Consider the following 27,450-nt stretch of genomic DNA (forward strand, 5'->3'; position numbering starts at 1 on the left):
AAATTTCCTGATGGTTTAAAGTTTTCACATGGACAATTTAAGCGGACATCAAGCAGACAGTTTAGCGAGCATCTGTACTACCATTAATTCCCAGGGAAGGAAATCTATGTAAATTTCTGCCTCCTAAAACACTTCTCACTACTTTCATTATCACAAACTCAGATTGCTTTTAGAAAACAGTAAAGGTCTGTTACTGTAACTGCATCAAATACAATTTTCTCCTCTTTTTCCCCAGGCCAGGTAAGGAATTCTAACAAAGTTGATCAGAACATTACATTTGAGCTTTTTATTATTTAACAAAAGAAAAATACTCAAAATCAAAAATATCTTGAGTCATTGCCTATCTAATGCTACCTACTTCAAAAATACACAAACTGTATTACAGGGGGTATATTTTATATTTGCACTATTAAGAAATGATTTTCATATTACAGCATACTAGCTCCATCATCCTATTTCATGGTAGATACATTTAAGTTAGTGCCTCAGGGCATAAGAACAGATGACAACAGACTCCCATGTGCTACATACTGCCTATGGCAAAAGATTACGGTCAAAACAGTCAAAAGACTGGAAGATCAACACAACATCTCTGTGCCATGAAGCAAGGTTAGAGCCCCATCCGCCCAACCCCAGGCTGTGCCCCACTTACTGTGCCACAGTAACACACTCTGCTTGCCCACTCATTCTTAAAAAAACATATATATAGTGATCATATTTTCCACAAGGACCCAAAGCAATACAATACACCTCGGTGTCTGTATTCTCAAGTGAATAAAAAAAAATATAGATGTTTTGGCATAATAGCAAATAAATGTCATAAACACTATACTCCATGCAAGTTAAAACAACAACAACTTAAGACTATTTCTAAAAGTTCATACAGATTCCATTAAATATACAATTTCATATTGAATTCTGACCATTACTTCACTCACTGAAAACATACTCTGGTATTGAGTTTTAATCTCAGTAGCACTACCCTCACTGGATGGAAGCATGATTTATTTATATTTTATAGAATAGAATAGTTCAGCTGGAAGAGACCTTCAAAAGATCTTCTAGTCCAACTGCCTGTCCACTTCAGGACTAACCAGAAGTTAATGCATATTATTGAGGGTATTGCCAAATGTCTTGAATGCTGACAGGCATGGGGCCTCAACAACCTCTCTAGAAAGCCTGCTCCAGTGTTTGACCACCCTCAGAGTAGAGATTTTTTTTTTTCTTATATCTAGCCTGAATGTTTTTAGTTAGTTTCATGGCTTTAACATTCAGACACAATAAAAACTGAGCAGGACTGGTACCAACTGAATCATGATGTAAGAGCTAACTGCAGGGAAATCAACTGATATTTCCAGGAAGTAGGCGAAGCAGGGCTTCTAAGGCCAACCTAGCATTTTAGATATTAACACAGTTCCCAGATGCCCTGCAAAGCAAAGGAGAAAAGCACACTTGCCTTGGTCTGACTAAAAAAACAGGCATCAATCTTTCATATCTTCTCTCCCTAGTGCTTTGAGGGAAAGACACTAAAAAAAAAAAAAAAAGTAACAGCTGAAAATTGTTTTTGCTACTACTTCAGAAAAATAAGCACTTTTAGGGAGTCCATCTGCTTCTGTATCACTACATGGATATTTTGTTAGTTCTTAATCCCATAGGACAATGTAAAAATTGCTCATGGGGATGTAAGTAACTCTAGGAGTCAGAAGAAGTAAAGCACAGAAGCATGTGCAAATCCCATGTGTGTGTTTGTTGATTATCTTGAAGCTCCCACCATGGAGATACTCAAAAACTGCGTGGGCAGCTTGTTCTAGGGTGTCCCTGCTTGAGCAGGGACAGTTGGACCAGATGACCTCCAGAGGTCCCTCCCAACCTCAACTGTTCTGTGATTTTGTGGAAAAAAATAAGGCAGAAGAAAAGAAAAGAGAAGAAACGGGGAAGAAAAGAATGGTAGATAAATATCTGTGAGAACCAAACTTAAAACTATCCCAAAATCAGAGGTAGTATGCACAACAAATACTCCTACCAGCAGGAGACAGTAGTGCTGTGCTTAGGTTCCTCTTTGCTGAGATACCAAACCCCTCTCCCATGATCAGCTTCCAGAAAACCCTGTCACAGTTATTCCCCAACTGCAACACATTTCCAGTTGAATTTGTAATACAAAATCCTTTTAAAATGTTCAATGATGTATATGTTCTAGTCACATGGAGAGGAAGGGAAAGCTATCTTTTAATAAACAAACAACTCATCCAACAGGAAATATTCATGACTTCCCTCAAAACATCTGAAACCACCTTATCATTTATTTATTGAATGGAAGTAAACTAAACCCTTTGTACATACCTATTATTTAAATGAGAACGTCTTGATGTTCACACCATGTGTTTAACAAATACAAAAAGAAGGAACAGTACTAAGCCTATCTTACCCTAACAACAATCCTTCAATGGCAATTTCAAGAAAAATTGAATATAAAAATACTAAAAGAAGAAATAAAAAGAGACTGCACTAATCTCAACATTTTACCATGCCTTTATTAAGGTAACAAAATTATTTGTTCACAAGTAATTTTACAGGATCTGTAAAAATGTTGCATTGGATTCATTAAACATTTAAACTCTTAATTCCCATTTAGGACTTCAGCTCCTCAGCATACTAAGATTCTGAGCTGAAAATTACAACTCTGTGCTCACCACGCAAAGCAAGAGGCAGTCACAAAAAAAGCCTTGGGGTGTGAAGTCTGAAGAACTGGCAGCCCTCTACACGTATCTACCACTGTGCAAAGAACCCAAAGAACCTGGCCTTAAAAATCAGCAGTTGCTCAAGGAACAAGGGAGTGACTTGTATACTGCATACGGTATGTGAACAAGGTTGTAGGCGCCCCTATGAAACACATCACTGCCAGACCACAGGGCACAGAGACCTATCATGGGAGTGAGATGCTAATCAGTTAGAAAAAATGGAGTCTTCAGGTAGCCTTGATGCAGGAGAGCTCTGACAATCATAGTCCACCCCACTTCTGAAATGAATTCTGTCACTTCTGAATAGTCACCTTAACACAGACCTTGAAAAGAGAACAAGCCTTGAGAAGAGAAGACTGAGAGGAGATCTTATCAATGTTTACAAATATCTGAAGTGTGGGAGACAGAGGGATTTGGCCAACCTCTTTTCAATGGTTTGTGGGGATAGGACAAGGGACAACGGCCACAAAATGGATCACAGGAAGTTCCGCACCAACATGCGAAAGAATGTCTTCATGGTGATGGAGCACTGGAACAGGCTGCCCAGGGAGGTTGTGGAGTCTCCTTCTCTGGAGATACTCAAGGCCTGTCTGGACACCTACCTGGGCAGCCTGCTGTAGGGAACCTGCTTTGGCAGATGGGGTGGACCCGATGCTCTCTTGAGGTCCCTTCCAACCTCTACTATTCTGTGATACCAAAGCTCAGTTCATGGACAAGAAAAGGAGCAGCAGCAGCCAGGTGCTTCATCACTACAGGAAAATAATTTGCCTCTAGAGTGCCTGATGTCAGCACTATGATCATAAGGATTCTCAGAGCTGTGAAGAGACAAGGGAACAAATATTCATGGTCCTACCGGTGCAAAATAAGCAAGGCAGTACCTGTAGCATACATGTAGCAGGAGGGGCAGTGGTAGAAGATATTTTTTCAGACACCAGCACTGCTAGCTGCTGAAGACTGGGCAGTGAACGAGGAAGGAAACATGCTGCTGTACATGTGGTTCAAAATTTAAGAACTGAACATGGATCCCCACCTGATGAAATTGCTGTGGAATCACAAAAGTGCCTGCAACTCTTTTGTAGAACTCAACATACCTACAATTATACTATCAACAAGGATCCCACTACAGAAAATAGTTTTGAAGGTGGCAGATGTAAGAAACAAAATTAAGATACTATTTGAAAAAAAAAAAGAGAAAAAGTAGTCAATTTTCAATCATTTGGCATTGTTTGTATTCCCTCACTTTATGAGCACACACAGATTAACGCAAAGCTCTCTTAAAACTCAATTATCATTGATGGGCTCAGATCCACTTCTAAAAAAAGAAAATTAATTAAAAATGAGACAATAATATTCACAATCTTAGAAACTTCTTTGGTGATACTGCTTTCCAAGTAGATATTCAGTCCATAAATTCTAAAAGGAGAGGAAAACATACATGAAATGATTCGTATTTCTTCTGATTCTGTTCATCTCTCCACCTCTACATTTTTTCAGGACTCTGTTATTTTTCCTTCAATCTTAATCGATTGATTTGTTGCAGGTGCACCTTCCATGAACAATGAATCAAGTTTGAGTTCCTCTTCTTACACATATTGATGGTTTTCTTCACTTTTTCTTCATAACCATATTTGGGTGAGTCTGTCTCTATTCTGCTGTTTTCATCAATAACTAAGCTGTCTGAGAAAAAGCAAAACAAAAAAAAACAACTCTTTTCTCCTTCATAAATGTCTGTTTAGCACACTATTGCTGTGCTGATCTGGAATGAAGGCATACTTCTGTATGTATCAAAGCAAACAAAATTTGGACCAGTTTCTCACATATTCAGGCTGTTATTATTTGAAAATTTTGAAATCAAAAATAAAAATAATAAAAAGCTTCCTTTCTCCAAAGGAACAATTATTAGGTCTGCATTCCACACCCTGCTTCTGCATTTATGTGGATTTTTATAACAACCTTGGAAAAGAAAGCTCTTCTTTTAAAGGCTAAAGTACTTCTTGCTGCACGCTTTGTCCCTTGTAGGAATAATTTTGCTGAATTTAATACAGGCCTGAGTAAAATTCCCAAATTAATTTGGTACCAGGATTTAAATGTTTCTCAGAAAGCCTAGAAGCATGTACTTCAATTTGTTATGGATTTTACTTACATAAAGAATCAGAACATTTAGAACTCAGTAATAATTGAGAAGGATTTTGAGGATATAAATGTTAATTTTAGGAGATTTCTGTAGATGAGAGCATAGATCTTTGCAGTTTAAGTCAAATAGAGAATACTTGTGACAAAGACATGGAAGGATTTATCATCAGATGATTAAATCGAGACTTGGCTCAAATAACGTTCATCAAGTAGCTCTTAATGCAAACGATGCAACATATGCTTTGCAATACTGGCCATCTCAATGACATGACTGAAATCTGAGTTAAGCTGGAGAGGGGATATTTCAAGATATTAAGTGATTTAATGTTACCTATGAAGACTACCTGTCTGAACTGGAAGCACAATATTAGATCTTATTAAAACAAATGAACTCAGCTGCTTTAAGGGATGGGAAGTATCAGCCAGAGCACATAGCATTCATCTGGCTGCTATTGTATTAATAAGAATATAGTTCCAGATATTCTTTGGGACTTTACAAGGTGAAATGAGGTAGAATCCATAAGGAATCAGCTAGGTTATGCATTCCTAAAAAAAACATTACTTTCTTGAAAATGATACCATATAAATGTGTTGTGTGTGTGTTTATATACCCAGAAGCCTATAAAAATATATAAAATATCTAATTGAGGAACTCACGCTTAAGTTTGAGTTAAGCTAAAGTTGCCCAAAGAGGCTGTAGAGCTTTCCTCCCTGAGGATATTTAAGAGCTGTCTAGATGTGGTCCTGAGCAAGAGGCTCTGGGAGGCCCTACACTGAGCAGGGGGTTGGTCCAGAGGTCCCTGCCAGCATTGGCCACTCTGGGATTTTTCCTTTCCAGAGGAAAATTGAATTGATCCTTAGCTCCCCAGGGTAGACTTACAGGCAAGAAGTCCCAGTTGCTGTGGCCACACTTTTAAAGTTTTTTTTTTTTTTTTTTTTTTTTTTTTTTAATGCATTCAGTTTTTCCCCAAAGTATCATTCTGTTTACCAAAAGAAAGGTAACACTATACAACAAATTATGGGTCCCAGTTGCTTTTATGAACAATCTTCCTGAAAATCACTGTGCATCTCATCAGGGACTCAATATATACAGGGAATACACAAGATAATCACAAACCCTTTCCTTTGCTAGGATAATTGGATTGAATTCATCTCTGAATGGGTTTGTTATAAAGAAACCCAGAAAGAAAAGGATTTTACTTGGGTCCCTTTGCCCCAAGTATGTGCTTAGGAGAGCTGTAGGAGTCAGCTGGTCAGACAGACAGCACCTGCTTTCAAAGGGAGAAAGTTTCCAGAACCAAACCAGACCTGTTAACCATGGAAGGAGCAGTACTCTGAAATTTCAGTGACGGATTATGCTCCAGCTGGTGCTTTTTCCAGATTGCAGATTCACTTATTAAATTATTCTGAAAAGGCCTCAACTTTCATAAAGTTCCCCATTGTGTCACTACAATTATGGAGAACAGATTTATCTCGCCATCTTATTCCAAGAGCCATTTTCTATGCTGAATGCATTTTAACCCTGTTTTGTCACCTTTCATATCTGTTCTTTACTCCCCCTTCCCCTCCTAAAAAAAATAAAATACTTTTCTGTTTGCAAGACCTACTGCCAATGCTGCCTACTCACATCAGTACTGTTGGTAGAGACACAGGAGTACTACTAGCACACTTCAGGTGTCAAAGGACTGTTCATTTTTGAAGTACTGTCTATCTGACACCATCATGCCTTAAAGAAAACACTGGGCTGCCCTATATGGACAGAAAGCCACCTTTGCTCAGGAGAGAGAAGAATTTCTTGACATAGAAAGCATCAGCCCTAGCCATCAGACAAAAATAATCAGATCTCTTTTCCATAGCAAACTGTTAACTTCTGCCCCATATGGAATTTTTCTCACCTTGGAAAAAGGAAGCTACGGAAAGGAAGAAGCCAGAGATGTCCCTTGGAGCCTGACAATTCTTCTGCTCCTGTCCTGTTGCATTCCTTGCTCCCTGACAAACACCAGGGGAAAAGCAGCAGTGACAGGACATAATCTCCAACAGCAGCTAATTCAAACATACTGATCTGAAGAACTAGTCTGTACATAGAATAGAATTTCCAAGTTCTGAGGGTAAGTTTATAGCCCCCTACCTTACCTACAGTTTATAGCCCCCTACCTTACCTACACCATGGTGTAAGAACTATTTGCTATGTGCTATTTGAGACAGCTGTAAACATTTCACACCATTCTGTCTACTTTCAGGGGAGGGAAGTCATTTCTCCTAATAGATTAATATATTTTTATCATTACTGTTTAGTCTGATTTCGACCGCTGCTCCCTCCACTAAGGGGGAATATTCCTTTATGAGGCTGCAGCTTATATATTCGCTAAGGAATCTGCATATAGTTTGGTCTGTTCTTTCTGAATTCACCTAGTTGGTTTCTCTCTGAAAAAGAGTTGAAAAAAACTAAAATATTATCAGTGTTCTTCCACTGCTCCTATCAACGTGAGCAGGCAGAGGAAACATTGCAAGCTATGTTATTTGAGTCACAGAGAAGTTTCACCCTTTCAGATGTCTGAAATCAAATTATTCAGAAAAGATTTTGGCTGGCTAGAACTCTTGCCGCTCACAAAAAAAAGCAGGACTTCTCTGGCTCCTCTTCTGCCTCCAGAGGAAAAGATGGGACTTTAAACTGAGCACCCAGAGGTTCTGCCTCTGTTGAGCCAGAAACACCCAGGCCATGACTTACATGGAAGTGGAAAGGGAAAAAGCGACTGGTATACTTCAGTAGAGTTCTGTGCAGTTTAAAATCAGTTTTGCTTTAGATGATGAGCTGGATGATTTTAATTCTATACACTTCTGCTTTTGCAGAAACTCTGAACTTTCAGCAAGAAGAAATAATGGCTGAAGTGTCTTAATTCATACTAATGTACAAAGGAAATTGCTCCCTTTTTCCCCTACGTATAGCTAACTGCCTCAAGAAATGCACTAAGTGAAAGTGTGAAGCAGGGGATACAAAATGCTTTTCGTCTCTGGCTCTCCCTTACCTCCCTAAAGAGGTAAAAGTTGCCAAAAATGTCTTGGCACAGGAAGCAGAGTTTAGGGGACAATATCCTGGAAAGTCAAACGCAGCCTTAAGACACAGCTGCAAGTCAACCAATCATATTACTCACATATTCTGAATCAAGAGTTCAGCTTCTCCCTGAACATGCAGACACGCTGTGGAAGCTAAGAACACGGGATGGGACTTCAGCACATGGGAGATGAAGTTCTACTGTAAATGGCCCATAAAAGGAAGAATAAACTAATTCTAAAAAAAAAAAAAAAAAAAAGGAAAAAAACACTGATTTTTTATTTTTATTAGGGGAGCAACCAGTTCAGTAAATTCCTACCCACTGCATAAGAAGGCAAAAATATGAACCAAGACTGAAGGTGAAGCTAAGAAAGAAAACAAAAACATGCTAAATACAAGTTTTGCTAAGAATATACCCTGGATAACTGACTTAGGACTTTTCAAGTCCATCAGCCTACAGCACCGAAGCAATAAACATCTTTCCTCTAAATCATCACTCCCCAAATACATGCTGGACAAAAAATGGTAGAGTATTCCATTTATGCCTTCTTGAGTTGGAGTAACAGCTGCGAGTTTTTCTATCTCTTTAGCTGAGGCTGCCAAGAAACAATATGATTGTTGATTTAATGAACTGATCATGGTTAAGGAATTTTGCCTTAGAGGACAGGCACTTCAATCCATGAACCTATGAAAAAAGGCAACAAACTGATTCATATCTTTTTTTTTTCTACCCATAGGCATAGCTGTCAGGACAATACTGGCAAGGTGAAGAATAATGAGCAATTAAAAAGAATCAGAGATCAGTTCACATTGGAAGAAATCTCTAGAGGACATCTGGTCCAACCTTCTGCTCTTGCAGGTCCACCTAGAGCAGGTTGGTCAGGACCACGTTCAGGTGGCTTTTGAAGATCTTCAAGGACGGAGAGACTCCATAGCCTCTCTGCACAACCTGTACAAGTGTTCCATCACCTGCACAGTAAAGAAATGCTTCCTGATGCTCAGAGGAAACCTGTGTTTCAGTTTGTGCCCATTGCCTCTTGTCCTGGCACTGGGCACCGCTGAAAAGAGCCTGGCTCCATCCTCCTTGCACCCTTCCTTCAGGTATTTATATATATTGATGATAACCCACCCTGAGCCTTGCCTTCTCTAGGCTAAACAGTTTCAGCTCTCTCAGCTTTTCTTCTTACGTGAGATGCTCCAGTCCCTTAAATCATCTTCACAGCCCTGTGTTGGGCTCTCTCCAGTCTGTCCATGTCTCTTTTGTACTGAGGAGCCCAGGACCGGACGCAGCACTCTAGGTAGGGCCTCACCTGTGCTTAGAAGAGCAGAAAGCACCTCTCTCAGCCTCTGGAAGTACTTTGTCTAATGCAGCCTAGGACACCATCAGCCTTCTTTTTGGCAAAGGCACACTGTTGGCTCATGGTCAAATTGCTGTCCACTGGGACTCCCAGGTCCTTTTCTGCCAGTCTGATTTCCAGCTGAGTAGCCTCCAGCAAGAACTGGTGCCTGGGGTTGTTCCTCCTCAGGTGGAGGACTTTGCATTTATCCTTGCTGAACTGCATGAGGTTCCTTTCAGACCATTTCTCCAGTCTGTCATGGTCCCTCTACAAAAAAAAAAAAACTTGCTTCTCCTCCCTGAATGACTGATAAACAGCCAGAATTATCACCATGTGAGAAGGATACCACTGTCCTTGTATTCAGAAAGACAACCACACAAAGTTCAACGTGGAATTTCCATACAGAGTCAGTGAATACATACTGTGGCAACTTTATAAACAGCACATGAAACTATAACAACCCACTCTGGGGAGTTGTTACAAAAAATAATAATAATAAAAAATATTTTACCTGTAGCAAAACATTCTTCTCCCCCTCATTGACAATACCCAAACTTTTTAGTGTCACTGACGACAAAGGATTAATAAGATTGGATTCAAACAATTTAGACAACACAGCTTTAGAAATGGGTAATTTGTGCTTTCTTTTTCATGTGCTTTTCCATCCATACTGTGTTTATCTTTATGTGAAGAAGGAAAACAGTCATCACAGTTTCAAAGAGCTCACAAATTTTCCACATTAGGGAAATAAAACTTCATAGGCAGTCTCTAATCATTCCTGAAGCTTCTGAAAAACCTACTATGAATATTACAAACAGCAGGTGAGCTAGGACAGCTCTCACATTCAGAATGCAGAGCAGGGAAGAAAGCTGAGAAGTGAACCTCAGCTGAAAGACTCAAACTGTACAGCTCTCAATACGCAGGAGACAAATTCACTATCTGATGCTTACAGCATGAGATTTTCTGCAAACACGGGTATTTTTTGCATCTATAGAACTGTTAGATAGAACACAAGAAAGTCAAAGAAAAGATGAAGATTTGAATTCTTCCGAAGTTCACACTGGTTTAGGCAGGACAAAGGATCCATGGTAACTGTAGATTACTTGGCCCATAAAAACAACCCAGTTTACTCTCAGCCCTAAAGAGAACTTCTTTGGTGGAATATTAGGTAGAAAACCTAGTGAATAGATAGTACCCTTCAGGTGAGCAGGATGGAACATCACTTGCATCACTTTCAACTTCCCTCAAGCCCCTTGTGCCCTCCTATCTCAGCAGTAGGCACCCATTACTTTATCCACAAGCTTGAAAATCTCAAAACAGGCACAACTCACAAGAGATTTTTTCTTTCCAGGCCAGAAGATTTCAGTGGTAGAGCATCCCCTACTTCAGGTAGGCTTTGCCTCTGCAACCATCTTCCTTTAAATTTTAGTCTCAGGTGTTCTTCTCTTAACGTAAATCTTCAACTGGATCAACAAAAGAGTGCACAGACTGCACCAACAGATATCACATCAGATATCAGCAATGATCTTTCTTTACTCAAAAGCAACAGACTGAGCACATCTCCAGTGTAAGCATAACCATGAATGCTCACTCAGCAGTTACACGTCTGATGAGGAGTATCTTCCTTCCAAAATAACAGATGGCTCAGTTTCATTATCAGGAGAATTTACATACCATGCCAAGATTTAAGGGGAACAGAAAAGACATTCAAGACAGTCAAAAGAAATCCCACAAAAACCGGCCATGTCAAAGTTAGACTCCAACAGCTGGAAAGTGTCCTTTCCTTTAAGGAAAGTCTGTATGAAGAAACAGAAATGATGATACTACATTTTCCACATCTTTTTGCTTCCTTTCACCCAAGAGATTAAGAATAACTGAAAGAATACATCCTACTTGTCTTGGACAGCATGTGAGGAAGAAAGTGGCTGAAGTGAACTTTCATAAATATTTAAGATGTCAAAAGGTTGGCTGGTTAACAGGTTTAACAACAGTGCAAACAAATAAATAATAATAATAATATAACACTTGATAGGAAAATCAGTTATACTGTGGTCTTTCATTTTATTTGGGTGCTGGGATTTTGTCCTCCAGAAATTGAAGGAATTTAGGGGTATAGACATCATATCCTCATTTCTATCTATGATTCCATTACCTAAACACAGACTGAAATTAAAGTTTGGCTTCATCGAGGAATGAGGCTTTGTCAGCTTCAAAGTTATTTTTACTCTTCAGTAAGCTTTGTGTTTGGAACAGATTACAGAAAAGATGCACACAAGCAGTAACTAAACATGAACAGTTATTAAATCACTTCTCTTGAGAGACAGGCCTACTGTTAAAAAAAGACATTAAAACTCCTAGGTAAAATCTAGTACATTTCCCCCTCCCAGTCAAAGTTAGAATCCAGAAATCTTTTCAGAAGGCAATAAAGAAGGTACAACTTCAGTATAAAAGCATTCCAGTAGAGCATCATCAAGTTTTCTATTAGGGAACCTTCTAAAAAACCATATTGAGGCTCAAAAAAGTCATATTCAGAAGCAACTAGCTAGACGTTTTGATCCCAGAAACTCCTCTCAGCTGGGAACTGTCTTCATACTTCAGCCCACAGCATTTTGACTTCCATCTCCCAGAGGCAATGTCTCCCCAGAGCCTGGAGACATCCTCCACTGCCTGATTCCAAGCTCATCTTGTGCCACTGATCTCACAGGAAGTAGAGCAAGAACAGCTCACTCCACATACACAAGTCAGTGAAACAGTTCTGAGGTGTTTTTTTTTTTTTTTTTTTTTTACAACTAATTTCACTACTTAACTTGGAAAGTATTGAAGATGGAAAAAATATCAAAGGTTGTATTAGCAAACCAGTGAGTTAAGTTAATGATTGCAAAATACAGTTGCTGTCTTATTTTTCATTATGTTTATGTATTATGTTTATTCTCTTTTTATTATGACAAACCCTTCCTGGTGTATGAAGACTGCCTGAATCTTCTGAAATGCAGAATGTTGAAGGAGACATACACCTAAAGATTTTGTAGCTGATTAAAGGAGAGAAGGATATAATTGCCCATGAAAGACATGGTACAGACAGTCCAATCAGGAAGATCAAATAAGTGATCCTCCTTTCATGAGTGACTGACCTAGTCATCAGAGCCCAGGATCTAACAGTATTATCAGATTTCAATTATCCAGAAATATTTCAGAACAGGAATATACAATACATAATTTCCCAAATGTCTGAAGTGTGCTAGAAAATAAAAATTGCTACAGAAGTGGAAAAAGCAGCCAGTGACCATCTCCACTCCACTCCCATAAATTGCATAAAGTTAATAATGCCAAGGTAATGGGTAAAATTTAACTTGAACAACAGTGGCTGTGAAACAATGGCGTTCTTGATCTTGGGAACGGAAGAGGAAAAGAAACAAAAAAAAAAAAGGAAAAAAATATTTAAAACCCTCTTCAAACAATGTTAAAGTACAAAGATTGAAGACTTACAAAATGGAAGTTATGTCAAGGTTTCCAAGTAAAAAAAAAGACAATTATAGAAGCGTCAAGGGATCAAACGGTGATCCCTTAGAGCAAAGCACTAAGTGAGATGGAACTTTGAAGGACACCAAGGGTTATGTGAAATCATATCACAGTATTACGAACAGAACAATAGATGTCATCAATAGATTTTGATAAGAGAAAAAGGTGGGTTTTGTTTTTGTCTTTTTTGTAGCAGCTTTCACCGAAAAGGGCAACTAAAATTAGACGATTATAACACCAAATAGTAAAACGCTATGTGAAAATTTGGCAGGACATTATCCTCAGATAAAGGAAGAACCCTTGAGAGAATACATGGGAAATTTAGACATTTATCACTAATCATCAGTTTATAATACTGAAAGAAAACAAAGCAAATCCACAATGAATAGATGTTATGTTTTGGAATTTGTGAAACACAGGTGAAGTAAACACAGGTGAAGTAAATATATAAGGTTTGCGTAGAATCTGTTTCAAAAAGGAGAACCAAAAAGCAGTCACTGTAACACCTGTTCCTGGAATAAGCCATCAGGCAACCAATACATAAACACCCAGAACAAAGCAAGAATAGTAACAGTTGATGAGGGCTTTTTTTAGTAAAAAAAACACATGTCAAGTCAATCTAAAATTTTCTTTATGAGAACATAACAGGCTTTCTGACTACAAGAAAAACAGTAAACATCGTTATCATGGCATTTTCATGCAATGCTCTCATATGCAAATGCAGGAAGCATAATACAGAGGAACCTTCTTCAACATGGGTACCAAACCATTTAGAAAAACATACCCTAAAAGTACTCATGATTAAATGACAATGAAAAACAATAAATCAGTGGTTCCTTATGAGACTGAAACAATGTACTAAACATGATATTGTACACATAAGTCATCTACTTGGACTTCAATAACGTCTTTGACACAGTCCCACAATACATCCTGATCTCCAAATTGGAAAGACATGCATTTGAAGGGTGGACCATTCAGTAGGTAAGGAATTGGCCTGAAGGCCACACCCAGACATTGGTGGTCAAGGGCTCGATGTCCAGGTGGAGGACAGTGATGAGCGGTGTCCCTCAGGGGTCTGTCCTGGGACCAGTACTGTTTAATATCTTCATCAGTGACATAGACTGTGGGATCAAGTGCATCCTCAGCAAATTTGCTGATGACACCAAGCTGTGTGGTGGAGTTGATATAACAGAAGGACAGGATGATGTCCAAAGGGAACTAGACAAGCTTAATAATTGGGCCCACATGAACTGCATGAGGTTCAATGAGTCCAAGTGCAAGGTGCTGCATGTTGGTCAGGGCAATCCAAGGAAGGAGGACAGGCTGTGAGAAGAACTCATCGAGAGCAGCCCTGCAGAGAAGGACTTGGGGGGTTTTGGTGGACAAAAAGCTTGATATGAACCAGCGGTGTGCGCTTTCAGCCCAGAAGGCCAACTGCTTCCTGGGCTGCATCAACGGAGGAGTGGCCACCAAGGCAAGGGATTGTCCCCTCTGCTCTGCCCTCATGAGGCCCCCCTGGAGTGCTGAATCCAGGTCTGGGGACCCCAGCACAAGACAGATGTGGGTCCAGAAGAGGGTCACAAAGATGATCAGAGGGGTGGAAAACCTCTCGTACAAAGAAAGGCTAAGAGAACTGGGGCAGTTCAGCCTGGAGAAGAGAAGGCTACAGGGAGACCTCATTGTGGCCTTTCAGTACTTAAAGGAGTCTTGTAAAAAAAGATGTAGTGACTTTTCACAAGGGCAGATAGTGACAGGACAAGGGGAAACAGTTTTAAGCTAAAAGAGGGAAGATTTAGATTAGATGTTAGGAGGAAATTCTTCACTCAGAGGATGGCAAGGTACAGGAACAGATTGCTCAGAGAGGTTGTGGATGCCCCATCCTTGGAGGTGTTCAAGGCCAAGCTGGATGGGGTCCTGGCCAACCTGATAACTTGGTAAAACTTCCACAGAAAAGAACTTTGTATGTCCCACCATTGTGACTCATTCATGGTGACTAGTTGTAACCATGAAGGAAGAGACACTAAAACACAAAGCAATACTTCCACTCATAGATGGCAATAAAACCTCAGCTGACCATGATATCCACCCTTGAACAGTGCACTACATTTCAAGAAAGATGAGGGCCATCTGGAAAGAGCCCGAAACATTGTTGAGTATGATCAGAGATACAGAAGAATTAGCTGTGAGTGAAAGAAGGAAGGAAGTGGAATTGTCTAGGAACTAGGAAAAGGAAGCAGAGGTGGGGATCTAGCAAATCTTCAGTTACATTCAAGTGTGCTATACAGAGAAAGAAAATGGCAAAAGTAGTAAAGAGGTTGAATTGTAGTAAGAAAGCTCCACATTAAGGTAAACAAAATCATATTAAGCTAATGAGGCACTGGAACAATCTGCCGGGAATGATCACGGAGCTTAAGAAAAATCTCTCAAAATTTACCTGCAGGTAGTGCGAAACTAAGAGATATGTGACTAGTTCCAGGCTTCTGATTCAGTGACTCCTCCTTTTATCTACCTTTATTAACACAGTTTAAAACAAAACAAAAAACCTTGCTCTTATCTTCTGAAGAGATAAGAATGTAAATGCAAATTAGCAAGACGCCCTTCCTTACTCCAAAATAGTGTTGTGTTTTTTTTTTATTTTAAGTCTTAATTAAAAGCTTTCCTGAATCCTACAATATCAACTCACAACTTTATCACGTCATAATAAACATTCATAGTATCCACAGTCTATCCACATTAACGGAGACAGCATACATAGAGCCCTTTAGCCATTCCTAACTTTCTCTCACACACGTATTAGAGTTATGCTTACAACATATTAGGCCTAAATTCTAATTTTAAGCATGTTTAAAGTGGTAAAGTCATACTACATACATATATATATAAGACACTAGTGCTTCCCAGATTATAGAGTAACATTTTGTATAACATACAGTAATATTTGTACATCTGGAATTATTCCATATGATACACATTGATTTTGAAGGTTGTAATGTAAGTACTGAATTCTCAAGCTAAATCCCATTGCAACTGGTGTAATTGTCCTACTACTTCAGGTTTTTGGAAAAACAGGAAGCTGTACGCTAAAGACTCCAGTATCTAGGTACAAGAAATGGTGCAGCCGACATGAAAGCTGTTTTGTCTTTTGCTACTGCAATATAGAAATAGTCAGAAATTATTTCAGAAACTTACCACTTTCCAAGCAGACTCTCCGACAGATCTTGTTCAAAAGAAGTTCCTGACGTAATCGAAAAACTTCAGCTTCTAGTACTTCAACTTTCGATTTCCAGCCAAAATCTTGTTCAGATACAATTTTGGCAAGATGCTCAGTGTATTCTTTGCAGCTCTTCCCTGGTGGTTTTGAGTGGATAATTGCAAAAGCCAGAGCCAGTTTTGATATTTTCAAATACCAGACTTGATTTTCTCTTCTGCCTTTGACTTCTATTACATTAGCAAAACAAAACAAAAAAATAAAATCACCATGACTTTATCAAAGCAAATTATGCACACTATTTTCTTGGCTTTGAAAACTGTTCAACAGTGAGACCAATTATTTTCTTTCTAGTGCATTCCTAAAATCAATCAAAAAAAGAAGAACCATAAACAGTTGTCCACAATGCGAGAACAAAACATACATGAGCTGTGCTCCAGCTATAACAATAAAACTGTGTTTGAGAATAATTATGTAAATTAGCAAGCACTTCAAATAGGCTTATTCTGGCAAAATGTTAAATGTAAATGTTGTCTCCACTAAAACAAAAATGAAAACATTAAGAATTCTAAACAAACAAACAGAACTACTAAAAACCTAACAGCATGAGTGAAGAATGGGGCTATATTAGCTTAAACCCAACGCATACTATTTCTTGATAGTGTAACAAAAAGACTCAATTCTCAAAAAACAAAACAAAAAAACACCAGACAAGATTGGTAGTTTCCAGTTTTGGACACCTGGTACCGCCACACTTCTGGTCCTAAGTCTACATTATATCTCAGGCCTGCAGAAAGGTCTTTGCTGAGAAGTACTGTTACAAAATGCAGACTAAAACTGGACTAAAGGCGTCTTTCCTTTCCTGTTCTTGCCATCAACATCCATAAATTTAATCTCTTCCGTTCAAAGAAAGAATACACACCTTCACTTATAACTGACACAACTTCACTTATAAATAAGGTTCTTTGCAGCTGTCAAGTAAGCTTTGAATCAAGAACTTATAATTACATGAACACAGGCAGGTGTAATTTTTTAAGTGTAAAATGACTGCATTGATGAAAAATACATCCTGAAGTTTTCTAATTTTATGGATTATAGGAGTAAACAAAAAATAGAGAGGAGACTGAGGTGAAAAAATATGGCTACAAGAAAACAGAAGACAAAGAGAACTTCAAAGTGACTTAAGTGACTAGTAAGACAAGCAAGGACTTTTTTTTTAATCAGCTCTGTTACAAACAGCAAGGGTGAGGCAAACAGAATTACTGGGGTCAGAGAAAGAAAAGGCTTATCTACATGATTATGTTATGGGCAACAGCATGGGAAAGAAAAGGGAAAAAATGAAATAAAAAACATTGAGTAACATCCAGGCTATCTAACTAGTAATAATATTTTTTTCTAATTCTGCACCATTTTCATTCAGTATTTCACAGCATGTTTACTTAAAAAATAAATTACTTCCAGAAGAAAAAACAAAAACAAAAAAAACTTATGCTTTCATCCTGGCATTAACATAAAAATTATCCATAATACTATTTTTTCCTCTCGTTATCTAATAATTGTGCAAAATAAGTACTATAATAAATTGTGTCGAATAACTGTGAAATAGTAGTAGTACAGGTTTCAGTAAGGGACTTTATGTCACCCTTTCACAAGATCATTTGATATCACTAAACTGATTTCTTCCTTTGGTTCTCAACATCAGACAGTAAGGCATATAACACCATGCATTTATTTCTCCAGCACATGTACTTAGAGAAGAGTTGCCTTTCAAATATTTCTTTTACCTATCCTATAAAATGCACAAACAATTCCTGTGCATTCCTTGCACGCTATCCATTTGGATACACCAGTCACATTTTGAAGCGCGAGCAGAGGATAAGACCACAAGGATTCCTGAGGATCTACCACAGCCATTCTCTAAATTATTTTTCTCCACTTGAAACATGACATTCCTGCTCTGACAGTGCAAAAACAATTAGTCTAAGCCACTGGGGCACTGATAAAGATTAATGAAAGAGTAAGCCCTTAGAAACTGCACAATACCATCTATACCCACTGCCTAAAGCAGTTGAACATTAAATAAATTATACTTCTTATATAATTTCTTCCTCGTAAAATCTATTTCACTCAACTTTCCCATTCATAACTAGGAACTCCATTGAAAAATTACAAGTTAATTCCCTCACCCCAAAGAATCAACATCTCTGTGGAACAACTATTTGATTTAAGACACTCTTTTGCCTTATACATCAAAGGAAATGTTTTGCAAATGCAGAACCACGCAAGCAACTGAGCTACCGTCAAAGCTGTGAATAAAATGAAATACATAGGACCACAATGAAAAAAACAGTAACAATTGGGGATCCAGCATCTTTGGCTCTGAACCTGAAATGATGTGCTCCCCAGATTATCTCATCTTCTTAAATAGAAGTTTCACCTAGGTATCACTCAAACTGTATGTCAAGCTCCATTCTTGTTAAGTTCTCTTGCAGAGCAGAGCCAAAAACTCAGGCAGCCAGAAACTCTTCTTACAAATGGCTTTCATTCCTGGTTTATCATTTTGGTATCTCCGGAGACTTCTTTGCAAAAGCTTTCTGATTCACCTCCTTTAAAAAAAAAAATATAAGGACTCACTTTCCACTCTATAACATGTCTTGACAGTACGAGTATTTTCCCATAAATTACATTCTGGAAAGCTGCAGAAGGATAAACATTCCGGTACGGGTCACGAGATGATATTTAGTTTCAGCTCTTTGTGACTGTTTATGTACCTTTTACCATTAGAGAATAAACTGCATGAAAATAAGGTGTTTATGTAGATTTCTACTCATGCAACAAAGAGCCAAAGTCTGCTGTTTGACCAGTGATATTTCATCAACATGCGCTTCACATGTCTCAGCCCATAACTCTGCACTGGCAAAGTCAGTAAATAAATCCACATAGCCTCTGAAAATCCATTGTTGACAGAACGTGTCTATATTACTTGAAGTAAAACTCAAGAATTCAGGAAGTTCTCTCTGACTATTCCAAGTTTTCAGCCTTTTTTTCAGCCAATTTTGTAATTGAAATATCCACTGATTCACAGTCAAGAAAAAAGAAGTGCTCGCCCCCACCCCAATAACTAGACAAGTATTACAAGCAACTGGAGTGGGAATAGTTGAGACTGAATTTCTGCAGCTCAACAAAAGCTCAAAGTATGAAATGCTGCTCTAGTAAGATTTCTTCCTACTTAGCAAATTACTGAGTCACTTTTCTCCTTTTAGAGGGCACTACTATACTTTACCCAAGCATAAAACTTAGTGCACTCGTTAATAATGCAACCCAGACACAGATAAGCAAAAGGCTCTTTCACTCTCACCATGCCGAAATGTTATTTACTAAAGGAAATACAAGACTAATAAAACACATAAAACCACGCTTGTTTTGCTTCAAAATACTGAGCAGCATTCCACCTTAACACTTCGGACATAGAGTTAGGCAACAAAACTTGGATTTAGAGAGAGGCCTTTTCCTCTTTAACATCTTAAGTATACCCACTTCTACAGTAGGAGTACTTTATACTGAATGAGCCTAATGAGGTGCTCTTACTCTGGAAAAAAGAATTGCTTCTTTTGTGGAAAAATTCCTCATAAAGATGCTGTTCAAAAGAAAAAAAAAAAGCAGTACTGATTACAAAGTTGGTCTTCCTTAGGAATATGACACATTAGAAGCAATTTTTGGAGAAATAATTCTGCTGGAATCTCAAAATCTCATTTCAAATCAGGTACTTTTACAAGTGATGATATACCTGCATGTATTTCTGGAACCAATGGATTTCATACAGATTTTATAGAGAACATGCAGCTCGTTTACCTCCTTCCTATTACTCTCTCATCACCATATCTCTCCTCTTTTCCTCTTTTATGATTGTGGAAAGAGAAGGTTCTGGGACAAAAAGCAGGAGCTGTAACAATTGATTCATGTTTTCCACAACTCCCTAAACAGAAAGCCACTCTCTCACAAACCACTGCAAAAATATCCTAGAAAATAACTCACTGGTTGATGCTGTTAGATACAGGGGTCCTTGCCAACTGTGCATTAGCAAGAAGTGCACAGCAATCTGTTGCTCTCAGGAAGTGCTGCACCAAAGACCACCAAATGTGAATGCATTCCACTAAAAGCATATCGGCAGCTACAGAGTTTTATCAATACTATTTTCGCTCATATCAGCACAAAAGTGACACCAGTGGTTACGCACCAAAAAAAAAAAAAAAAGAAAAGAAAAAGAAACTTCAGAACCAAACCAGAAATTTTCCTTGGTTGGGAATGACACCACAACAAGAGAAGAAAGAAGTCAGCAGTCTAGGGTCTAGCTGACTAGTGCCAAAATGTATCAGAGGAACCAGTAGGTTCAGGAACTGTCCAGCAAAACACAATTGGTACCCAAGTTACTCAGTGAGAATAGCTACTTACTAACAAAGCTCCATTTGCACGTTCACTCGGTGGTTAAGGAGGGAACCACTAACACCCTGAAAGAACGCCCTGCTAGAAGTGGGAAGCAGTACCCTAACAACAGATATCAACTGATAACAAGTTTCCTGTGCAAAGCCTCGATCCACAGACTGATCCTGGAAGTGCAGTCAGCTGATGTGACAGCTGTTTTAGCTGATCCAACAGGGCTGGGCCCCCAGATTCTTGACACAAATGAGGAACCCTATCTCCAGCCCTCTAACTCAACCCTGATGAGGTCCTAGCTGAGGAAGGCTGCTCTAAAATCCTTCAGCTGCTGAAATAATTACAAAAAAAAAAAGTCATCAACTGGCCTGTACCGTTCCACGTTAGATAACTAAGGGGAACTAAGAGGTAACTTAAGATCCTTCGAGGACGTTAGATATAAACAGAAAAACAGAATGAAACAAGCTAAATCTGAGTCATAAACACCATCTTACAACACCAATTTGCCAGTCCTGCTGTTGTGCAGCTGCATGTGATACAGCATTTCATACTATACCATGAGCTACAGCAAGATACCTTTATAGCAAGTATCACCTCAGTTTTGACACTGTTTGCTACACATGAAGAGGAAAGAATTCTCAATTAAAAAAAAAAAAAACTATTTTCAGGTGATAACTAAAGTTTGCTTTCTTCCCATTTAGAAATGTATTCAGCACTCCTCTAAAGGTCAAAGATTTTCCATTATTGGTAAAAAGTTAAAATCATTCATTAATTAGAAAACCTCAATACACCTCTTAAAGCCATGAAACTAGCATCTAAACTTAAATCATTCATTAAAATCATTTAAGTAGCTAGAGAATATACTATCATTTACTTCAGATTTCTTTTGCGTGCAAAATTAAAACAGCCTAAAAGTATCAACTCTGACCATGAATACCAGTATTTGAAAGAAATACACATTTGCATGAATTGGAAACAGAGGCAGGAACTCTGAAGCTCAGCAAAAGTTTGTTAGCAATTCAAGCACCCCTGCTCGTATCAGCTGGCTGCTGAACAGCGCCATTACAAGTGCCTGTTTGTGCACCTTGCTAGGCAGTGGTCCCCATTTGCTTTCCTCTATCAAATTCTCAAAGACTGAAAGCTGAGCTCATACACAAGACGTGAAACAGAGAACTTCTGAAGCCCACTACTGCCACAAAAGCATCCCTTCCACCGCAGCACTCTTTTTACTGTTAGCAGGTCCCTTTCTACCTCTTACTGTTACTCCTGCCTCCTCACTGTTTCTTTTTCAGTTTTAACTACACACAATTAAACAGTGCAGCTCAACTTCATCTCCTGAATGCATAGCTGTTGCTTTCTTTGCAGCACACAACACCAAATTAAGTCTCTAGAGTAAAAAAAAAAAAAAAAAAAAAAAAGGAAAAAAAAAAAAAGCCAGATAGTATCCAGAAGATTACCTGGCCTTTTTTTCCCTCCTCATGCAAAATTACAGTAGTATCAACCACAGGCTGATAGGGAATTCAAATAATTTCTTATTGTTTGAGCACTGTCCCAGGAAACCTGTTCCAGCACCTGACCACTCTCTCGGCGAAGAACTTTTTCCTGACATCCAGTCTGAACCTCAGTTAACCCAGAAAGATCCTCACCACCAAAATAGCGACCCTGGGATGAGCCAGACGTTCTGCATTCTCCCTCACCCAGTTCTGGGTTCCTCTACTGGGCACTGACCACAGAAAGCACCTGCAGAACTCAGACACAGAGGGATTAGCTAATAGGTTCACAGGACCAAATCCTCAGCTCAAGAGCTTCTAACAAGTCTTTTGGGAGGTATTTAAGGGTATGGGACATTAATTTTAAACAATCTTTCTGAATCCTACCTATAATTTTTTTACTGACCTTGAAGATGCGGAAATTACAGGATGGGGATGGTGGGGAGGAGAAGAGGGTTAAATGAGTGCTTTTTATAAAAACACAGTTATACTGTGATTTAAATGATAAGGGACCTCAAAATAAACCCCAAACCTAAACTTGTTTGAAATATTTCAGTATTTGAGGAATACTCATGTCACAGGACTGCACACCTTAGGCCTGATCCATAAGTTTCCCCATGGCTAATAATGGAAGAAACTTCTTCAAATTCCATTGGCAAAACCCTACTGTTTACAGGACATTTATTTCTTATTCAGAACATTATCATCTAAGACTGAAAGCTTTAAAAATTAATACAGTAAGACACAAAATAGACTGTAACTCAATTAACTTTGAGGCCATCAAGGCCTTAGTTCTCTTCACATTTGAAATAGATGATACACATTAAAGGACTTTCCAGGGCAGCAGCAAATTGCTGTCACCACTGCTACACAGCTAACAATCTTCCAACTGTCCTAAGTAATAGTAATAAATACTAGAAAGAAATAGTATGTTGTCTAAATTAAGTGTATGGTCTGTCACTAATAGCACTAATGTAATAGTAACACCTGCTTTGTTGGCATGATTTTCACTTCAGCTGGTCTGTCAATTTTACGCTGAAGATAAAGGTGAGAATATTGCCAGTATCTGCACAGCCTCATTGCGCGTTACATGACAGCCACCACGATACTGACCTATTATAATGGCGCACAAAACAGGTCACAAAATGATGCGAGTGCTCTAGCGGAACTGCGCTGAGCTGCAGACACATACGGCTATAACATTAGGCAACAATAAAATAAACTTGATTTAATTAGCATGCCAAACATAATACTGTCTTTTATGTGTATAATAAATAATGATAATGGGACAGCTGCATAATCAAGATGAACTAAAGTATGCCTTGTGTTCCAATTAAGCAGCTTTTATTGTAAAAATATATAAAATGCATATTAAACCAAGGCTGCTTGATGGTGTCATTTTTAAACAACATAATATACAAACATATGTAATGTGGATATAGTTACTGAGGGAAACATTCAATTTTACTACCATAATCTGAAACAATACCTCCAGCATATTCTTTTGTTGTTGTTAATGCACTCAAGTTTCTAAAGTGATACTGAAAATAATAAATATTTAAAATACGTTATGCCAAAAGCACAAGGAAACTTGATTAAAATGCACCATGAGATTTATTTCTTTAAACCATTTAACTCTTAAATCATTTTAGCTTCTATAATCAAGTCATATAAATTCTCCAAAACAATTAAGAAGAATGATTTGAAAAATATATTAGAGCTTTTTAACATTCACCACCTGTACACATTGTGTAGCATTAAGAACATAAGCAAGCATAACCCCTCAGGATTTTGGTAAAATTTAAGAGACAGGATTTATCCCCTCTTAACTACAGAAATCTACAGTGCAGAAGGCTACGGCTGAGTTAGCTGTCTAAACCTAATTTAAAGACCAGTGGGCAGAAACAGGGATTTCTAATAACACCAAGTCAAGTGATTTGTACATCTGCCTTGTGATGACATTATTCATGGCCCAGAAACACTTGTTTCCCTCCTTGGACTACAAAGGGAGCTCAAATGATGGGATCAGATGCACATGCACGTATTGTGCACTGTGAGATGAGTGCACCACAGGCAGCTAAAACTCAGACCTGCAGAAAGTATTTAAGTGCCTAACTAACAAGTAAAATTATGCAGGGTTAAAATAAACACCTTTTAAAATAAGTTTGTAATTCTAGGTCTTCTGAACACCTCAGAAGAAATTAAGTTTTCTAGAAGAAAACCCAGAAATCATGGAAAAAACGTTGAGAACCTTGTGAACATTTCAACATTGTTCATGCACAAAAAAACTTGGCATACAGGTGCCAAGTAAAACATGAGAGGCATCAAGTATCTAGAAGTCAAGAATTAAATAAGCATAGAACAACTAGATTGGCCCTTCATAAAGTTGCTGTGCATTAGTCTTCAGCAAGATCATGCGAGAAAATTGGATGTTATTTCCTCACATTTGAAAATGTGTAAACTCCCATTTTTAGATACCAAAGAAAACTGCCTTCTCATCCACAAGTATATATACATTATATATATGTGTGTGTATACATATATATCCAGAACCGTATTATATGCTTAGATTAACTCTTTCAAGGTTTGAACTGTTTTGGCATTTTGGTTTCTGAACAGAATCAGCTGACAGTTGTTTTTTTTTTTCTTTTCCCCTAACATGCTGTTGCAGTGACACAAACATAGAAGAATCCTAAGTCACTCAGAAGTTCAACCCTGTCAATCTTATTAAAGAAATTGGCAGCAAGGACAGCTTATGCACTATAGGAGCCTTAAAGAGATGGAAGGATTCTACTTTTGTTCTATTCCCATCAGAATAGGCCAAGTAGAAAACCCTGACGTAAGCCTGAGATTTCTGATCATTTAAAATTATGTGTATGTTCTCCCTTCAAGCTGGGAGTTCTTCCTTTTGCACTTTTTTCTTCACTTTTTTTTTTTTTTTTGACTGTGCCTCTTACAATGAACCTGCCATACATTACAATAACCACGACCATGTTTTTCTTTACTGTTCTCAGCACTGAAGACACGTCTGTATGGATGTAAAAGGGTATTTATTCTACAAAGCCCACTGCTCAGAAATTAAAGTATAACTCTGTGGTGGACGTTTCTGCTCTTATGTTGGCATGGAATTTTTTCCCCTACAGAAACAAAACTGTAATCAGTCTGAGTGTAACTCCAATTACTTTGAAAATTGAGAATATACTTTTCATTACTGCTTTACAAAATACACTGTGAAAGTCAGATCTTCAGTCATTTACAAAAATTCATATGTGCTGATATTATTTAGTCACATGAAGGACAAATTTACAGTTGACATTTTGGACTATGAATATATGTATCGTTACATAAAGATACATAAAGACTCTTTAGTCTTTATATACTGCCCAGTTGCAACAAAAAAGTTGCCGTACCTCCAAGCTTCATCTACTGCATTAGCTCCTGAATGTAGAATTTCAGAGAATAATTTTAAAAAGGCAATCACAAATGGTTTGTGAGATTATACAGGGATTATTTGGCTTCTTTCCTCTTCCCACGTTAAAAATACATAAAATAAAACATTACCATACTTTTCAATTTCACATTTCCAACCTTTATCTGAATAGTTCCATTCTCACAAGTTTTTTATATCTGCAAAATCAGTAGCTTTCAGTGAACAAGTAACTTGCAGGTAACTTAGGAGAAATCTTGGCTTTCTCACACAAATTTTATACTGCCAGAATGAAAGATGAGTTTCTTCAAGAGAAAGCAATTTTTTTTTTTTTTGAGACAAGGAGAAGAACAGTAGGCTACTAGGAATCTAGTACTCTAAAAAGCATACAGTATCTGATGAAGAACAAAGCTTTATATTTACTGTAGATACTAACACAACTATAACCACAATTACATGCATAGTTCTTGAATATCAGTTTGTGAAGCACTGGAAGTTGTAAAAGATAGTTGCAGTCAAAATGATTTGCCATGCATTCACAACCAAGTCTATAGAAAATAAATTATTTTTTACACCTCAGTTCTGAAGAATTACTACTTTATGCAAATTAAGAAAACAAACAGAAAGAAAGGGGCAAACAAAAAAAAAATACTTTCTTCCATTGGTCATTAATAGAAGTGTAGGAGACTGATAAGATGATACAACCTTATTTTAAGGAGCAGCACATTAAAAATATTAATTGCTGCCCATCATTTATTTAACAGAACAACAATATAACATTCTTTCTTGTGATTTTGATCAAATGCATAAGAAAAAGATCTTCAGATCTGTACCATATTAGAAAACTGAAAACCTGAATAATAGATAACCTGCAGCTAGAAGTCATTCGCAGCTTATCCTAACTAAAAACCAACCAAAACCAAACAAACCCCCCTATGTTTTACATGAAGGCTGCCACTTCTTTCCAAATAAACTAATTAAAGTGAGTCTTTCTTCAGGAGCTCACCCTGAAGAGCCCCGTCCCACCAAGCCCAGCATGGCAGCCTGAAGCAGCCCCTCACACAGCTCGCCCAGGACAAAATGGCTCCAGGTTCACCAGGCCCACGCAGGCAGCCAGTGATCAACTGCTCACATGCTGAAATGAAGATGCCGGCTTCTCTCACTGGGTTCACTGGCACCCCACATAATTACCAGATCTGCACCCAAAAGACAATATTTACAAACACAACGTCTCCACACACAGCAACAGCAGGGGGAGGCTGCCCACTCACACGAACAAAATGGCATCTGGGTGTGGGCATCTCCTCAGGCTAGTGCCCAGCACCTTCACCCAGCCACCCTTAGCATTTCCCTGGCCCTATGGAGATTGAGACTTTCAGGAAGCCCCAACCCACCTGCAGCAGGATCCCCACTTTGGGGGATGCTCCGGAGCTCCATGGCGAGCCCTCACAGGCAGCCCACTCAGATCCACACTGCCCCCTCACAGGTGGCAGCACAGCCCCGGGGCTGAGGGCCACGCTGGGGCAGGCAAGCTCCCGGCTCCAGGCCTGCCTGGGCCCTGCCAGGCCCTTGTCTATGCTTGATGGGAAAACAAAGGGCAGGGAAAGTGTGGCAGCATTACAGAAGATGGCTGAATTAACAACTACTTTCCTGTCTTCAGAAAGGGAGTCCCCCTGCATGAGGGAAGTGGGCAAGGAAGGCCCTGAAGCGAGGCTTAGAGGCAATGGTTTGGTGCATGGGCTAGAGCTGCTGGTCAATCAGGCTCTTAATTTACATGTTGGCTGTTCAGGTGGTGTTTTCACTTAGAGCTCATCATCTCCACCTGTGTCTCATAAAATGGTCCTCCATGTTTTTATGCTGATGTATGCTTGGTGTCAAGCTGACATTAGTTTTACTGAGCATGAAGGTCTCATGAACTTGTTGATTAATTAGGGTCTCTTTTCTTGTGTTTGGATATCCATGAGATCTTAAAAACTTTGAAACAGTATTTCTTTAATAGTACATTGGAGATATATGCTCCTTTTTGGCTGATACACTGCGATCAAAGCTTGCCCATCAACTGAAGTTATTATTGTATGTATAATTAAGTTCTTTACACAAGCTATGCTG

The 27,450-nt window shown here is 38.5% G+C and overlaps 1 protein-coding gene across 1 annotated transcript in view; it reads right to left on the bottom strand.

The window, feature by feature from the left end:
• Positions 1-27,097, bottom strand: part of MEI4 (meiotic double-stranded break formation protein 4) — an 85,542-nt gene extending 58,445 nt beyond the window's left edge. The window contains exons 1-2 of the mRNA XM_035323360.1: positions 26,736-27,097; positions 15,972-16,220 (exon numbers count right to left, since the gene is read on the bottom strand). Of these exons, the coding sequence (XP_035179251.1) occupies positions 15,972-16,220; positions 26,736-26,778 (292 nt within the window). The 5' untranslated portion in view covers positions 26,779-27,097. The remainder of the gene's footprint in view (positions 1-15,971; positions 16,221-26,735) is intronic.
• Between the last annotated feature and the right edge of the window lie 353 nt (positions 27,098-27,450).

This window comes from Oxyura jamaicensis, chromosome 3 (assembly GCF_011077185.1).
Source record: "Oxyura jamaicensis isolate SHBP4307 breed ruddy duck chromosome 3, BPBGC_Ojam_1.0, whole genome shotgun sequence".
NCBI classification, from domain to species: domain Eukaryota; kingdom Metazoa; phylum Chordata; class Aves; order Anseriformes; family Anatidae; genus Oxyura; species Oxyura jamaicensis.